Source organism: Rhamphochromis sp. 'chilingali', assembly GCF_963969265.1.
Source record: "Rhamphochromis sp. 'chilingali' genome assembly, chromosome: 1".
Classification (NCBI taxonomy): Eukaryota; Metazoa; Chordata; class Actinopteri; order Cichliformes; family Cichlidae; genus Rhamphochromis; species Rhamphochromis sp. 'chilingali'.
This window is the reverse complement of record NC_137929.1, coordinates 59,736,479-59,754,593: the sequence shown is the minus strand read 5'-3', so window position 1 is coordinate 59,754,593 and position 18,115 is coordinate 59,736,479. Positions and strand designations below refer to the sequence as shown.

Sequence of the window (18,115 nt, the reverse complement as noted above, 5' to 3'; positions counted from 1 at the left end):
GGAGCTGGGTATGTGCATCCACACATGGATAAAACAGCAGCCATCGCATCCTGCCTGTGTCCCAACGCAAAACAGAACATCCTGATAATAATGAATTACAATATTCCCGACAAGAAGAAATAAATGCATGAATGAGTTTTTCAGCATCACTCTGGGACAGGATATTTCTGATTTTCAAGATATTGCAGCAATGGAAGAAAGCAGTCATAAATATTTGCTTAATATTTCCATTAAAGGAGAAATCCTGGTCAAAATGACTCTAAGATTCCATATAGTGTTACTGGAGGCCAAGGTATTGCATCCAGAAAAGAATAAAATCCATAGCTGTTGATAAAATTGGCACAGAGCTTCCCCCATGCATTACCAAAGATTCACATCAAACTCATTCTTGATTGCTTTAATGAACATTTTTTTATTGTCACAGTTTGATACTGATGATTTCTTGTGAACACTCCTTTAGTTTAAACCCAGTGACAGTATCAAGTTATTATGTTTGTTTTCATGTAAGTATCTACACTTATATTATCTATCTATACTTCGTCTGCATCCCTCGAGGCCCCATTTGAAGGCTGATTATGTCCCAACATAGGCCAGAATTCATAGCGCAGTGGTGGCTGTGGCTTTTTTTTTCAACAAAGAAAAAACCCCAGCAGATGGCTGAAGCGTGGTGGCCAAAGAATAAACTTTTAAAAGCAAGTATAAAATTTTAGATCACTTATATATCTGCAAAGAACGTTATAACATTACACATGGGTTTTTAATTATCGATTTATCGATTAAAATCGGTTCTGGCTTGGATAATGTGATATCGATTCAGAGGTCAGAGGGCCCGGTGGCGCCAGTGTCCGGCAGCCTCGCCTCTGTCAGTGCGCCCCAGGGCAGCTGTGGCTACAATGTAGCTTGCCATCGCCAGTGTGTGAATGTGTGTGTGAATGGGTGAATGACTGAATGTAGTGTGAAGCGCTTTGGGGTCCTTAGGGACTAGAAAAGCGCTATACAAATGCAGGCCATTTACCATTTACCATCGATTCATTAAAATCCTGAATTGATTTTTTAATACAAATTTATTTTGACCAAAATGCCAGAATTTCAGGATAAACCTCACAAAATTTCAACAAATAACAACAACCAAACAGCTGAAATAGTAAATGAGAGCAGGAACACGATTCTGCACAAAGACGTAAACACAAAGCGTGGAACAACCGACGGATCAGAATCAGCGAGATGTCGCCTTTCTCTCACGACAGCACGGACACGGTCGGGGCTGAAAGCCGACAGCTCGCTGATGTTTCGGTGGGTCCGTGCTTTGTGTTCATGCCCTTTGTCCACTAGATTCTGAAGCTGCAGGTTTTGTCTCTCTCCAAACAATATTGACTAAACCAGCAGCTAAAGAAGATCCAACCCTTCACATAAACATCGTCATGAACTTTTGCTGTTTTACTTCCACAACAATAAAATCACACTTCATGCACAGCTCTCTCCCTCTCTCTCGCTCTCTTTCTGTCTATGTGTACTTCAAGAACAGTTTCCCGTCAAAAAAATCTGTTTTCTGCATTATTCGCTTGTTTATTACGCACAAGTCTACCGTTGTTTGCAGCGCTGTCGGCCGCTGTTTTTTCCCTTTTACATAATTCTGAAAAGAAAGTCTCGTTTTTGCTGTTCAATAGGCTTCTGAACAAATTCTTTTTAAAATTAAACTTTTTAAAATTATGCGAAATTTCAAAACACTTAGCTGTGTCTCTAATTAAACCTCTGTAACTTTGCTCTGCTTCACTTCAGCAGCATCAGCTGAGGTTCATATGTTGATTAATGGTTTTCTTTCATTTTTGATGTACTGCTGAATATTTTTATAAAATCCCAGGCCAGGAAAATCAACTTCGTGTTTTTTTGTGTTTTATCTTCAGCTACTTTGACACAAAGGCATCTGCTGTGATGCTCACACCTTTGATAGAGTCTAGCAAGTGTCAGCTTTTTTTATAGATATAAAAATATGGAAATGTATTGATGCAGGACCTGAATGATGATATATGGAATGTGGAATATCTGTCCATGCAGACAATATTGATTTGTAACTTAAAATTTGTTATTTTAACTAATAATCTTGTCAGCATAAAGTTCTTTATTTGGAGCACAGATCTACAAGAAAGATAAGTTACTGAAACGTGCTTGTGCTTAAATTCCATATCACTCTTTGGCAATATTGTGAGTAATGTTAAACTTAAAGATCATCTCTGCCTCCTGATCTGTTTCCTGCTGCCTGCCACTGAAGGCAGTGGGGAGAGGTAACAATTAGGCAGTGCATTTACCGTGGCATATAATGTCATCTTTTCTCATTACACTCCACTTTGACCAGCAGGTTTGTGACAGTTGGCTTAACATACTGAGCCAAGGAATCTAAATATACATTTGGCATCTCAGTGGGGCTACCAAAAATCATCACCTCAGTCTTTTTATCATTGAATTTTAAAAAGTTAAGAGACATCCAAGCCTTAATGTCATCAAGACACTGAAGTAATGGTTGTAAGGAATATGTGCCTTTTTTCTGTGGAGGGACATATATCTGACAGTCATCAGCATAGAAGTGAAATGCAATGCTGTGTTTTCTCAGTATAGATCCAAGAGAGAGCAGATACAAAGAAAAGAGGAAGGGGCCTAGAACTGAGCTCTGTGGGACACCACACAAGAGAGGAGCGGAGGACGACACATGGTCACAGAGACTGACACAAAATGTTTGCCCCGCCAAGTAGGACCTGAACCACTCAAGTGCCCACCCAGTGCTCCAAATGACAGAGTAAAATGCATGATCCACTGTATCAAATGCAACTGTCAAATCTAAAAGTACAAGAACAACACAGTCCCCAGCATCAGTGGCTAAAAATATGTCATTAAAAACTTGTAAAATGGCTGATTCAGTGCTATGAAAGGGTTTAAAACCAAATTGGAAAACGTGTAAAACATTTTGCTTTTTCAGGAAGGTCATTCATTGACTGTCAACTCTCTTTTCAAGAATTTTGGAAAGAAAAGGTAGTTAGAAGAAAGGCCTGTAATTTGCAAGAATCGTAAGATCAAGAACAGGTTTTTTTAAACAGGTGTTTGACTACAGTATGTAAAAAATTTTGGGGGCTACATCTGACAATGTGCTCAGCTCGACGGCACTCGTGTCTGACAGCTCGGGTCGTGTCGTTCAGCCAGGGCTCAGATTTAGTTTTAGAATGGCTGGATTTTAATTAAGCCATGTGCAAAGCAGTCCAAAGCAGTCTGGCAGGTGGAATAAAATCATGAGCTTAGTTCTGGCTGCATTAAAAATCTGGGATTTTGCAGTTCTGGTTAAAACTGTTGAAAACTGCTCAGCAAGGGAGGAGTTAAAAACTCGACAGCGCCGAGCAGCAGCGTGAGGTTTAACTGAGGTACAGGCAAGAGGAACTTCAAACATCACAGGACTGTGGTCAGAAAACACAGCATCACAAATCTCTACATTAAAAACAAAACAAAAAACCCAAAACAAAACATGAGATAAAACAAGATCAAGTGTGTGTCCACATTCATGTGTGGGACAGGTCACACATTGCACAACATTAAAAGAATCAATAAGGCCTTAAAAGCCCTTTGCAATGGGCATATCAGGACAACACACATGAATATCAAAACCCCCAACAATAGAAACACAATCATATTTTGGCATGTATTCAGCCAAGATGTCAGCAAAGTCCTTCACATAGTACTTATTGTATTATATATTTAATTTTATATGTTATAGAAGTGACAGATTTGTAAAGTGAGGCAAATTATGAAAACAAACAGTCACGAACCTTTCCCCGAACGTTGCGATGGGAGAGCCAGGCTCTTCTGGGAGCCGGTGTTCTGGGAATTTCTCCTACCCCGTAAACCGTCCTACCCGTTGTTCCTGAGCATGTGCGCGCATGCACACAACACAAAAAGGGAAGCTAAGCGCATCCGGCTGTGATTTCACGCTACTCCATTGTCATATTTGCAGGAGAATAGGTAAGTAGTAAGTATTAGTACTTTTTATTGACGTTGATACTTGATTTTTTAAGCCTTTGTGATTGTTTGTCAATATTAAAGTGAAGTTGCTATCTGCTTTCTGCACAAAACTGTCGAATTTGCAGATTCGGTGAAGTCTGCTGTCAAGTTACTGGACACGTGGTATTTACACAACACTTTTGAGTCCGCAGCTTCGGTGTTTTAAGGCTTTTTCGGTAATCTCGTTATTTAATAAGTTTAATTATTTGCATTGTCAACTGCACATATTGAAGCTCATAAGAAAATGTTTACTGACATTCGTAGATATGGAGAAGAAGTGGGAAGAGATTTACGCGTTCATTTCTGCGGGCTCCTACCCTTCAGGATATGACAAGGCTCAGAGGCAAAACCTCAGAAGATATGCCTCAAAATTCAAACAAAAGGGTCAGTAATTTACTGTTAATACTAACAACTCATATATGTGGTTAAATTAATTTCTAAATATATATTGTTTTACTGCAGATGGAGAACTCTTTGTTGGAACCAGAAGAGTAGTAAAAACCATGGATGGTGCCAGGAAGATATTTCATGAGTTTCATTCATCTCCAATTGGAGGACACACTGGCACACACAAAACGCTAAATGCAGTGTGTTCCAGATTTTACTGGTTTGGTATGACAGTTGACATTAAAACATGGGTATGTATTAACTGTTTGTACTGTTGTTAAATAGTGTTTAAAATAAGCAATTTTTTTTATATCAGTTAAAAGAGAAACTGTACACTTGCAAAATATAAATAAATATGGTTAATTAGTGATATTACAGTAATAACCTGTAGGCCTGGCAGAGATTTGAAGACACGCACACAAACTATTGTTGCTAAATAGTTTGTTCGTTAGAGAATATGTCATTAAGTGTTTTTGTTTTTTACAAATGAGAATGTTGAACATTTACGTGAACTCCATAAATATTTTTACCTTAAAGATTCTGGAATGTGACCAGTGTCAAAAAGTTGGGAAACCACTGACTGCTGTGCAACCGTTGCAGTGTATTCAGGTAAATATTATGCCCCGTTTACCCATCAAACTATGCTTGTAGCTCATATTCATAAAGGCAGGAGGGTTTGCCAACTAATTTTAACCATCAATGTTAATGTGTACATTATACAAATTGTTATTCAAATTATTAATTTGTCCTTGATAGGTGTCTGAAGTGTGGGAACTTATTGGTATAGATCTTACTGGACCTCTTCCTAAAACTTCAAGCGGCTTCCAGTATATACTTACTGCAACTGACTACTTTTCAAAATGGGTTGAAGCTTTCCCATTAAAAACGAAATCTGCATCTGAGGTAGCCCAGCACTTGTGCTCCATTATATATAGACATGGCTGCCCCAAAAGGATTTTGTCAGACCAAGGCAGAGAGTTTGTGAATGAAGTAAGTGTTAAATAATTTTCAGTTACATTTTTTAACTTTACTTCACTGGGGTCAAAGATTTTTTCTTGTGTGCTTGTATAAGCAGTATAACCTTGTCCTTATCTGTTGAAGCTCAACTCTGATCTTTGCAAGTTATTGCAAATTGAAAGAAGTGTCACAGCAGCATACCATCCACAGACCAATGGTCTAGACAAAAAGACCAATGACAACATAAAAAGGTATGCCTAATTTTTATCTATCAGTTTTTAATAACATTACTTATGTTATTCAAACTTAATTGTTACTTAATAATTTATTAATTTCTTTACTTCTAATTAAACTTTCTGTCTTACTTACTGTGTTTACATATTTCTATGCCTGCATTTAGAGCCCTCCGAAAACTGGTGAATGACCAGCAGAATAACTGGGATCTGTATCTAGAGCCCACCCTGTTTTCACTTCGGTCAAAAGTACACACCACAACAAAATACAAACCTTTTTTTCTGATGTATGGAAGAGAGGCAGTATTTCCATCAGAAGCGCCTGCTCAAGTGCCGGTGAGTGTTTGTCAAATTCTTTCTATGTTAGAACTAAGAATTGAAACCATTTAAGAAAAAAACCCAGTAATGTCTTTATGAATATGATATCATCTTGGTTTAATTGCTAATATCTACAAAATTTTAGATTTCCAACATCATTCTGCCAGACGACAAAAGGTACAGTGACTATGTACAGTCTGAAAGTGAAGCACAACATGCAGTTAAAGAAACTGCACAAGAAAACATTGTGAAGTCACAAGACAAGCAAAAGGTTGCATACGCCAAGCGGGCCCTGAAAAAGTACAAAAATGTTGTGTACAATGTAGGGGATCAAATTCTGCTTCTAAATATGAGGAAACGTGGGCGAAAAGGAGGAAGACTTGAACCGGATTTTTCAGGTCCCTACACAATTGATGACTTCAGTGGAAAATGTGTTAGACTGAAAAACGCTGAGGGAAATACTTTAAAAGGTCTATACAGTATTGACCACATTAAACCCTATAGAACAAGCCACCCTGTCCAAGTCTCAACTCCTGCTGAACCTGTTGAGAGTAGCCCATCTTCTGAGATGTGGCCTTGCAGTCCTCAGCATCAACATGAAGCGCTGCAAAATAACAGATCCTCTGTCATTCAGTTTGCACCAAAAATAGCTCAGGTAAAATCAGTCCAAGCACCAGAAGAGCTTGTACCAGTGACCCCCCAGAAACCCAGCACGCAAGAAAAAGATGGCATAGCTAAAAATCTCATTCTGACCGGTTGGTCAATTGTTGCCTGTTTGGCTAGTCAAATGGATAGAATGTTTTATTTTTTTCTCCCCTCTTGCTAATGTTGACCTGTTGGTCCAATTTTGGCTAATTTCTGATTTACATAAAGCTACTCCCCTCTGGCATGTTTATGTTGTTGCCCCGTTGGCCCTTGTCTGCTTGTGGCCCGTTGGCCCTTGTCTGCTTGTGGCCCGTTGGCCATTGACCGTGATTTTCAAATGGCAACTGTTATTACTAAAGAAACTTATCATATTTTGTTTTTTAGTGAAGTGGCTTTGGGCTGCAAAAGACACCGGGCGTGTGGAGGCAGTCGTTGGGCCATACAAATTGTATGACTCTTCTTTTCGCACACTGGAGGATAGTGGGTGGCTTTCTGATGAGGTAAGTGAAATAATCATTTTTGGTCCTAGTGGTGGTCTGTAAAAATAAGGTCATTGATGCATACCTGCACTGCCTCATTAAGAAACAAAAGGCAAGTAAGAACGTATGCCAGTTATTTCACAAAAGTATTTTATACAATTTTGTAATCATTTAAAAAAAAAAAAATCTTGCATTTTTCAGAACCCCGTGTATCAGTTGTCTTGCGTTGTTGCAACCTCTCTGTTTTCTGTGAAGTTTAAATGTGTCAGCAAGGTAATGTAGATGTTATATTGGTTAAATAGTGTATGTTATGTAAATAAATCTAAACCTTTATAAACTTAAAAATATTCCACAGATGTTGTTTCCGGCTGAGGACATTTGGTTGTGCCCACTGAACTCTGGTGCACACTGGATCCTTGTGGTACATGTTCACACCTCATGTGTTTTTTCTCTTTTTTGTTTTACTGTTCTTTTTAGCAGCATATTCTTATTTTGAAAATGCTTACAATTGATTATGCTTACTTAAGTGAGTGTAATAAAATGGTAAATGGCCTGTATTTATATAGCGCTTTACTAGTCCCTAAGGACCCCAAAGCGCTTTACATATCCAGTCATCCACCCATACACACACACATTCACACACATAATAATACACATATTCTACTAAATACAATTTTTATTTTAGGTTGTCAGAATCTCCTCACAATCTGTACTGCTGTTAGACCCTCTTGGAAATGAAGGTTGTTATGAAAGGAAAGTTATGCGTAACTGGAGGTATTCATCATTCATTAATTATCTGTTTTAGGTTGTTTGGTTTGTGGGGTTTTTTTTTCTTTTTATTTAGAGCAAAATGCTGGCTACATTTTAAAAACTTGTTTTGTTTTTATTAGGAATTTTCTGAAGATGAAAGGAAAGGAAGAGTCCCGAGTGGATTGGAGAATGGAGACTCTGCCACACAACAAGCAGATGGACTCCAGCAGTTGTGGAGTTTTAGTGTTGAAGGTATTTAATAAGCAACTGTATTTAATGTATTTAACTAGAATTAAGTTAATCATTTGCAATTACTGTAACATATTTTACAGTTTGCCAAACACTACCTTCTGAGTGGAGAGGTTACTAGGGTGCTGTCCACTCCAGAAGCCATTGGGCTGCACCGCACTGAAATTGCTTGCGAACTGCTAGAACATCAAAGTAAGTTGAGTCATGTGCTTTTGTATTGCAATAGCACTTTCAGTTTTGTTTAAAACTGTTAGGTTGAACGTCAGTGTGTTTCTAGGTAATGCTGATGACTACTGTGTGGTTTGTTCCATGCTGGAAGCCGATCCTGAGTCCAGTATGATTGAAATGGTAAAACAAATAAACCACAAATGCAATATACAGTGGCTTGCAATAGTATTTGGCCCCCTTGAACTTTTCCACATTTTGTCACATTACAGCCACAAACACAAATCAATTTTAATTGGAATTCCACGTGAAAGACCAATACAAAGTGGTGCACACGTGAGAAGTGGAACAACAATCATACATGATTCCAAACAATTTTTACAAATGAATAACTGAAAAGTGGGGTGTGCGTAATTATTCAGCCCCCTGAGTCAATACTTTGTAGAACCACCTTTATCTGCAATTACAGCTGCCAGTCTTTTAGGGTCTGTCTCTACCAGCTAGAGACTGGTAGAGACATTGGTCTTTCACGTGGAATTCCAATAAAATTGATTCATGTTTGTGAATGCAATCTGACAAAATGTGGAAAAGTTCACGGGGGCCGAATACTTTTGCAAGCCACTACAGTAATTATTTTCTTATCAAATTCATAATGTTGGTTAACACACTTACCCCCCCCCCCCCTTCTCCCTCTTCAGGTGCAGTGCGAGTTTTGTTCCAGATGGGCACATTTTGGATGTGCTCAATATGAGAGCAGCCTGGTCAAGTACCTGTGCGACAAATGTGCATAATTTGTACACGTTTCTTTTTCAGTTCTTTCTCCCTGTGTTCTATTGGATCTATAAATGTCAAATATATGCATCTGTAAATATATTCAGTAAATATATACTGTAACTATAATGGAGTGAGTTCATTGTCAAAGTTTATATAGTCAGGTGTTCCAATCACTTCAGTGGTGACAGCTGTATAACTTAAGCACCTTGGCATGCAGACTGCTTCTACAAACAAGTGCCAAACCATGCTACTGTTGTTATTATAAGCTAGAAGCATAATTCTGACGGGAAGAATTACGTGCCAAACCATGCTACCGTTGTTATTATAAAGTAGAAGCATACTCTGACAGGAAGAATTACGTGCCAAAACAGAAATACAGCAAGCTGTCCATACCTGAGGCCTTGGAAACTGCCAAGCAAAGACTCACAGCCTTGGCCAGCCGCTTGAGGAGGTACACCAGAGAGATAGAAGGCAGAAGAATCAACCAGCTGTTCTCCACAGAACCAGCAAAGGTGTACTCTCAGTGGCAAGGGAACAATAATAATAAGAGAACAGCACCACCAAGGCTGGAGACGGAGCAATACTGGAAGAGCATATGGGAGAAGGACGCAACCCATAACGGCAATGCTCAGTGGCTAGAGGATCTGAGGGCAGACCACAGCGACCTCCCTGAACAGGGTCCAGTAACCATCACAGTGGCAGATATCCAAGAAAGGGTCTCCAGTATGAAGAGTTGGACAGCACCAGGGCCCGACATGGTTCACGCCTACTGGCTAAAGAAGCTGACTGCACTCCACGAGCGTCTGGCAGCACAAATGAACCAGCTGCTAGTTAAAGAGAGACACTCGGAATGGCTAACCGAAGGTCGGACGGTCCTGATCCCCAAGGACCCCAAGAAGGGACCAGTCCCCTCCAACTACCGACCAATAACCTGCCTCAGTACTACATGGAAGCTCCTGTCAGGCATCATATCGGCTAAGATGAACAGGCACATGGGTCAATACATGAGCGGGACACAGAAAGGAATTGGCAAAAATACCAGAGGCGCAAAACACCAGCTACTGGTAGACAGAACAGTAAGCCGAGACTGCAAGACCAAGCAAATGAATAAACAACCTAATTCGTGATAGACCTTTGACTCTGTTTTGTTTGAATCCAACTGTTTTTTGCAGATGTGCATAAAACATGTTACTTTTAGTATTGTTATCATTATCATCATTATTGCACTAAATATATTTTAAATAAAGGATACTTTGATATACATTCTACTGTAATGTATTTTCTTCACCCTAAAATATGTTTTGAAATGTATTTTGGTTTGAAAGAAATATATTTTCAATTTCAAAAATATATTTTTTTGGAGCATCACAAATATATGGTAAATATATTTACCATATATTTGAAATATATTTTGGCCAGGAGAAATGTATTTTTTTTACCGTATGGGGCTGCTGATGCATCCAGAGCGGAGTCGGCGCCACCATCGGACTGCAGCATGTTCGAGTCAGGGGTCACCAATGTGGAGGTAAACACAGACGACACGAGAGCTCTCGATAAACACTGCTCGTTTATTACTCATCACCACAGAACTGAACACTTTCCCTCCAAAACACAGCAACAATACTTCCTGAGAACTGGGTGTGAGTGGAGCCCTCCACTGGTCCACCACAATGTCACAATTACAGGATGATCTACTAACAGTGTGCTTTAATCTCTCTATGAAGAAGCCACTTCAGTTCAGTAAAAATCAGCTGGAGAGCAGCTGTGAACAGCTGACTCTTCGATGTGCTAAAGAACAGAAAACATGATTTCCCATCAGACCATGAGCAACAGTCAGGCATGTAACACAGTAACACTTTTATTTTTTACATATTCAGCAGAGAGTTAGCTGTGTGCACCATTAAAAAATAAGAAGCGTAATTCATTTCAGCTTCATATAAACTGTATTATGGAGGAAAAATAAGTGGGGCTCACCTCAAAACACAGCTTGAGGACTGACTGGAGTTTTAGGACAGTCTCTTCAGTAAATCGCAGCTCTTTAACATCAAAAGACATGTTTGAACTGCTGCAGATGTTAGTAAATCTGACCCTAACTGTTCGTTCTTCTTTAAAATTCAAACTCAATAATGAAGCAATATTTTTAACAGGCTGTTCCTGTTTATATAACCTCCATAAAACAACAGGGTTAGAACACATTGTGACAAAGTAAGATGTTTGTTTTGTAGTCCATCTTCTGCACAATGTAGTTTCAACAGGCGGACATCCGGTGTCACCTTGTTACAGAGAGGCGAGTGTATGGCTGTTCCAATTCTCAGCACCGCTCCTCTCTTTTCCTGACTTCTCAGCAGTTGTCCTCCCCACGATGACGTTTTCATCGAGGCCAAGGAAAAGAGTTTAGGAAAAGGAGATTGGCGCTACTTTTGAAATAACACTCCACGGGGTTGCATTGTGCAGCTGAGTCACGTGACCGCACAGCAACAAATCACAGCGGAGCCAGATAAAGGGGGCGGAGCAAAGTGTGTGTGCAGGAGAGGAGTCGAGCAGAGAGAGCTGCTTTTTCATGAAACGGGAGTAAAGTAGTAAACTTACTGGAACATATACCACTACCAACGTTTGGATCGATATCTGCATCGATCTGCACACCCTTGTCTCCTGGATCCTAGCTGAGATCAGCGTGAACCACGTGGGTCTCTGCTCCCTGATCTGTTTCCTGTGTTTGGAAAGAGTTCCAGCTTCATCACGGAGTTTCTCTCGGTTTGTGGGCTCGTCTAAAGGTAAGCATCGAGCTAACTTTAATGTGGGTTCAGTTTATGTTGAGTTTAGCTCTGTTGAGAATAATAGATTGCTTGGTAGACATTGGAGTTAGACAGACTGTAGAGTTTGTGATTGCTTGCAACATCATAATATGGCGGTTGCTGGGGGGAAAGAATACATAAAGAAAAATAGTCTTGGAATATGAACAAAAGGATGGGGTGCAGGGCAGGAGAACAACCAACCCCCACCCCAGGACATGAAGCCACAGGTACAAGCCTGGGGGAGCGCAACCCCAGGGTGAGAGTAGCTGTTATACATAATACGGATTATTATTAAATGAAAAGAACACATTAGACTACACTACTGAAACCTTCTGCTTCTGTTTTTAAAGTTTCATGTTACCAGGCTGTAGACTAGAGATTTAAACAGTTTTAGATCCATTACACTCAGTCTTAAATGTTAAAATCTCAAAGGACAGCATTATATTTTTGATATTAACAGTAACTCTGGGCCTCTCTGGAGTGTGCAGCTGATCTCATCGCTGTCTAAAAATGGATAAAAAAACATAAGGAGTGCTGAATCCTTCAATAACACAGACTATTAGAGTAACAGGTGTGTAGCATCGCTAACTAGCTAGCAACAAGCCTCCAACACAGTGCGTATGCTAGCGGCTAATCTAGCAAACGAATTAACAACAGAGCGATTTTAGAACTATAAGATGATAAGCTGTGTGTCTTTTCTTATAACAGTGACATGGTTGTATTTACCTTAATTAAATTTAAATTAAATTGAACCTCCCCCACCCTCATTCAGATCTGGCCTTTGGAACTATTTTGGTCTTCATGTGACGTATGACTCTGAAGGTAAGCGCGTCATGGACAAAAGTAAAACAGTATGTCGGATGTGCCACGCAATGCTCAATTACATGGGTGGAAACTACTGCGTTAGCGCAGTTTGCTCGTTAACGTGTTGACGGCATCCAACCCCAAGCACGGGGCGATCCGCGGTAGCTCGTTAACGGAGATTTGCCGTGTTGTGGCGTTAACGTCATTTCAGATTAACGCTGACAGCACTAGTGGGAACACAACGAATATGACTGCACATTTACACCGACATCATCCTAGTGCAAAGACAAGTGGAAGCAGACAAAAACAACAAGCACGCATGCTACTAACTTTACCCGAGTCATTTAGACAGCCGTTAGCACATGATTCTCCTTATGGGGACCTGACATGTTTAATATGCTGATGAGAATATAGCCCTGAAGAAGCGGATAGTATAGCTTTTATTTTGGAAAGAGCCATTTCTCTGTAATAAACTCTCTTTTCCAAAGATGAGTGATTTCTCGATCAGATTTATTTTTTATTACTTTATTGTTTCAGCAACATTAAATTTAAAAACTGTACTTTTGAGTTAAAATATATATTTATAATTTTAATAAATGACAAATTAAAAAAAGCATGAACATTTTTTTGTATCGAAAAAATATCGAACCGTGACACCAAAGTATCAAACCGAACTATGAATTTTCTGTATCGGTGCACCCCTAATATATGTATATGTGTGTGTGTGTGTGTGTGTGTGTGTGTGTGTGTGTGTGTGTGTGTGTATATAGTTCTTTTTTGCTGAGTAACAGGAGACGAGTCTGGTGGTGCAGCAGAGGAACAATTTCAGCCATTTGGACTCAGCTCAGCCACTACAGTGGAAACAATGTCTTCAACACAAAAGGTGAGAAAAGTATTAGAGTTTTCTGTTAAGAGCAGCTTCCATCCTGGGCTCCTCCATATATACAGAATCTACATTCAAAATCAGAAACCACAGAAGTCACAAGAAAATACAAAGATCATATTTTATCTACACACATTGAAACAACAATATCATCAGTTGAACTTTGAATTTTTTATGAAATAAAAGATTTTCTCTGCTGATCAATATTTCCTAATGTCATTTTAATTATACCTCTCATTGTGTCACATTATTGTAATGTGACACCATCACCAGAAGGTGGTGGTAACACACCAACAAGGTGTTTGTTGACATGTTTGATTCCACCAATGGAGGGAGTTTCAGTTTGTTCCAGGACTGCATTTCACTCACTGCCTCTGTTTGTATCTCTGTCACTGCAGGACCAACATGGAGCAAGAAATCAGCGCTCTCAGGAGGCTGACAAACGTCAAAGAAGAAAGGGAGAGAAATCCTACAGCTGTGATGAGTGTGGAAAGTCTTTTACCCAGGCTGGAAGTTTAAAAACTCACCAACTCATCCACAGTGGAGTTAAAGCATACAGCTGTGAGTTGTGTGGAAAATCTTTTGCCCGGGCTGGAGGCTTAAAAACACACCAAGTCGTCCACAGTGGAGTTAAATCTTACAGCTGTGACTTGTGTGGAAAGTCTTTTGCCCGGGCTGAAAACTTAAAAAAACACAGAATCATCCACAGTGGATTTAAACCTTACAGCTGTGACTTGTGTGGAAAGTCTTTTGCCCGGGCTGAAAACTTAAAAACACACCAACGCATCCACAGTGGATTTAAACCTTACAGCTGTGAGTTGTGTGGAAAGTCTTTTGCCTGGGCTGGAGACTTAAAAAAACACCAAGTCATCCACAGTGGATTTAAACCTTACAGCTGTGAGTTGTGTGGAAAGTCTTTTGCCTGGGCTGGAGACTTAAAAAAACACCAAGTCATCCACAGTGGATTTAAACCTTACAGCTGTGAGTTGTGTGGAAAGTCTTTTGCCTGGGCTGGAGACTTAAAAAAACACCAACTCATCCACAGTGGAGTTAAACCTTACAGCTGTGACTTGTGTGGTAAAGCTTTTGTTGAAAGTCGAAACTTACACAGGCATCTAGTCACCCACTCTGGAATTAAGGCGTATAGCTGCGACTTTTGTGGAAAAACTTTCAGTGAAAAAAAGTACCGAAATAGACACCTACGCATTCACACTGGAAATGATCTTTCCTACTGTGATCAGTGTGGGAAACTGTTTACAACAGATGCACAACTACAAAAACACATGTTTACCCACACTGAGGAGAGACCTTATAAATGTGACCTGTGTGAGAAGACTTTTAAATCTCCACATTACCTGAAAAAACACCAAAAGATCCACACCAGAAAGTAACTCTACAAGTGCAGTTACTGTGAGGAAGTATTGATTTTTTTATCTTGTAATCTTAACCTGATTGTTACAAGTAACGCGTTGGCCATCTCTGCTCTGTAATCTACAGAGCAACATGTACACTCAGATCATCACATATTTGTGTTGTCATTTGAATCAATAAATGGCTGATCTGATATCTACATGAGCATCAGTGTGTGTGGTTTAAACCTCACAGAACAAGAATGATCTTAGGAAACAGAACCTGAAGATTAAACAAACACTCAATGACTCAATCATTCAGCTGCATACACTGAACTTATGTAGAATATTTTTTTTCCGAATTGTCAAAATATTCCACCACAACACTGAAAATGTAAAGCACAGCAATTCATGGAGTCACTGACAGATAGCACAGAGAGACACACTAACCCCGTTCTGGCTCCAGTAAATAAAATTTTGTTATACTGACCCCTAGTGGTAGAGGAGGTCTTAAAATGTCTTCAACGAGGATAGAAACTCCATTTTATCTGGAGGCACAGTGGTACAGAAAGGCATGGTGGAATCCATATGCATCCTCTTTATGGTGTTAAGTTTGGACAGTCTGTAAGTATGTTTTAATTACCTCATATTTAGAGTTATTGGAGCAGGTGGTAGTATCCTGTCAGAAGTAACAATGTTATCGCCAAATGGCTGAAAGCAGCTCCTATCTGATCACAGGCGCACTGAACTCTACTCACACACCTGGAGGAACAGCTCTCCGGCTGAAGATTCTAATTGGCTCATTTTTCCAGGGATTTGTTCTTGTCATGAAGACATCACACTGGTATGTTCTATTAATAGCAGTTGTCACACTTTTTAGAATCAAACTTACATCTCCGTCCTTCATCTGCCTGTCCTGCATATCCCCTTAATCGACATATTCTGGCTCCATATCTGGTATATTAGAAACAAACTTACTGTACAAATACAGTAATCAGTTATCCAGTAATTGCCAACAGCCACGCATGTGCATGTGATGGTTCATACCCAACCTTGTGTCATCTTCAAACATGAAAGAATTGAATCAATATGAAAACTCTATAAAAATGTATTGTTAGATTATAATATTATTTTATGCCATGTTATACCCCTAATTAAAGATTGTGAATTATTAGGTAGTTTTAGTTTGCATTATTATCCTGAATTAGAAGAAGCTGATAACTATTGCAGTAGTTAAACTGATTTGCATTACATTAGACTGCTGATTTATTGTGGATGAATGATATTGTTTTATGATGTCATAAGAAATACTGTTTGCAAAAAGTCATCGCCTTATTTGTCTGATTAGAAGAGAACGGAACATGCTGGAGTTTTCTGCCCCATCTCAGCAGGAGCAGATAAACGGGGAGCCAAGGATGTAGCTTAGGCGCTGTGTGAGAGAAAAGCATGTGAATGTTTAGGCTTTTATGATAAGGTGGGGGCACCAGAGGCTATAAGAGTGTGATCAATGCTCCACCATTTTGAGATCTGAGGCTGTCTGCATACAGTGTCCATCTCCCACGTGTGTGATCATTAAAATGATCGTTTGACTTAACCCGGCCGGACCAGTGTTGTTATTGTGTTTTTTTTTCTCTTGTCTCCATCCCCAATTTTGAACTCGTAACAGTATATAGTACTATGGAGAAGGCAGCATTTAGCTGTAGCCTCCATAAAACCACAGCTGTTCTGGAAAACTTTGTCCACCTTTGATTGTCTTTAAGTTTTGTTGTAGCCACAGAGAGCAAATCTTTGTTCTTTATGGAGAACCAGTGAGGCTGTTTGGACTTTCCTTTGAAACATCAGTGCAGGAGTCTCTCAGTACATCTGTTTACAGTGAGGGACAAAGAAGCAGCAGAACCACCCACAAGACCATGAGAGGATACACCTGTAAGCACTTCTCATAAATCACATGACCATAACCAGAATAGACGAGAGTAATTATGTTTCTTTTTTTTCATTGAGGTGATTTTGGTCTGTATATTGTGTCAGATAAAGTCAACATCATTGCATTTCACTGTTATATTTTCTGTGTTCTTTATGTATTTTTAATCGTTGTTTGATAACATCTCTGGTGTAAGTGTCATGGGGATCATTTCATGAAGAAGAAGAGTCACATGACCCCTGAAATGTCCCTTTGTTATTAGTCAGATGTTGCCAACTCCACCTCTTTCATGTGATAGTGCATGGAAACCCTCAGTTAACATATAAAGTAGATAACCAGCTTCACGTGGGTGTTTATGGTAATTACCAATATCAAGGCTGTTACACACTGAGAGTGTTGCAAAAAATGACACAAAATTCAAAATTATCTGGTTTTCGAACTTGCCGTGTAGGGCATATACACACTGTACATATAAAAAAGTTATCATGGGAAAACAAAGTTTGAAGACATCACATTTCAAATTAATTCTCTCTAAAATTTGCATATGGGCGCAATGCATATCTTTTGCATATAAAATCCATGCTGATTAAAGTTTGATTAGGTGGGTCTAAAATCCAAGATAACAAAATAAAATTGCTTCATTAGTCAACTGGTGGATATTAAGAGGTTATCCGGCTCTGGTATAATACCCAGTAAAACCAGTAGATGGAAGACTTGAAACATGAGTCATGATCATTTCAAGCTTCTGGGTGGTTTATTAGGAGAGGCTCTGTGCTGTTTCATGAGGTATGATGCAAAAAGAAGTCCAGTCTGAGTCATATCACATGTTCATGAGTTTCTAGTTTCAGACACCAAAACCTTTCAGTTCTTGTTGTCATGTTAAAGTTCTGTTTGTGACACTGAAATTTTCCCAGAGCAATAACAGTGAAATGTGACAGTGTAAATAACAGTGTAAAAATGTGATGCTTTAGACCAATGAATTAAAAAGATCAAGTGTCAAAAAATATTTCCTCAGATACTAGTATTAGTACAAGTGTTTCAGTCTGAAGTACTGAAGCTTTCCTGTACATCTTTCAGAGACTGAACAATGTTTTTACTGGTTTTAGTCTGCAGTTGCAGTCTAAAGTTGGCTTTCTGCACTGAAGATATATATTTTTTCTAATTATCATTTAGCCACAACCAAACAAATGAAATTTTCCATCTGTCACATTAGTGAAACAAACATCACCACACAGCAAAAAAGGTGAGACCAAAGGTTTTATTAATAATGCAAAGAAACCAGATCACAGCTGAACACGAATCAATAAGCATGCATAAAATACAAATAGCATTAAAACTACTGCTGTTATAAAACATAATAACATA

General features: G+C 39.2%; 1 protein-coding gene and 1 long non-coding RNA gene across 4 annotated transcripts; both read left to right on the top strand.

The window, feature by feature from the left end:
- Positions 1 to 4,330: 4,330 nt before the first annotated feature.
- Positions 4,331 to 10,188, top strand: LOC308412092 (uncharacterized protein). The gene is made up of 14 exons (XM_080906185.1): positions 4,331 to 4,425; positions 4,504 to 4,679; positions 4,966 to 5,037; positions 5,185 to 5,418; positions 5,530 to 5,636; positions 5,786 to 5,954; positions 6,966 to 7,081; positions 7,131 to 7,172; positions 7,262 to 7,333; positions 7,416 to 7,834; positions 7,951 to 8,062; positions 8,143 to 8,251; positions 8,337 to 8,407; positions 8,923 to 10,188. The coding sequence occupies exons 10-14, from the start codon at positions 7,821 to 7,823 to the stop codon at positions 9,013 to 9,015; spliced, it is 399 nt and encodes a 132-aa protein (XP_080762311.1). The 5' UTR covers positions 4,331 to 4,425; positions 4,504 to 4,679; positions 4,966 to 5,037; positions 5,185 to 5,418; positions 5,530 to 5,636; positions 5,786 to 5,954; positions 6,966 to 7,081; positions 7,131 to 7,172; positions 7,262 to 7,333; positions 7,416 to 7,820; the 3' UTR covers positions 9,016 to 10,188.
- Positions 10,189 to 11,518: 1,330 nt separating this feature from the next.
- LOC308412160 lies at positions 11,519 to 16,423 on the top strand. Of its 3 annotated transcripts, none has more exons than XR_013974530.1 (5): positions 11,519 to 11,772; positions 12,566 to 12,615; positions 13,368 to 13,480; positions 13,879 to 14,041; positions 15,568 to 16,423. It is a non-coding gene; the product is annotated as an uncharacterized lncRNA (long non-coding RNA). The 3 variants fall into 3 exon arrangements; XR_013974531.1 differs by lacking the exon at positions 12,566 to 12,615 and having other exon boundaries at positions 11,522 to 11,772; positions 15,568 to 15,673; positions 16,178 to 16,423; XR_013974532.1 differs by lacking the exon at positions 12,566 to 12,615 and having other exon boundaries at positions 11,524 to 11,772.
- The last annotated feature ends 1,692 nt before the right edge of the window (positions 16,424 to 18,115 follow it).

Bases quoted from the DNA above. Each gene is read 5' to 3' on its own strand.
- LOC308412092 (XM_080906185.1), top strand. The intron at 8,063-8,142 runs GTATTTAATAAG...CATATTTTACAG, and splicing joins GTGGAGTTTTAGTGTTGAAG to TTTGCCAAACACTACCTTCT. The intron at 8,408-8,922 runs GTAAAACAAATA...CTCCCTCTTCAG, and splicing joins AGTCCAGTATGATTGAAATG to GTGCAGTGCGAGTTTTGTTC.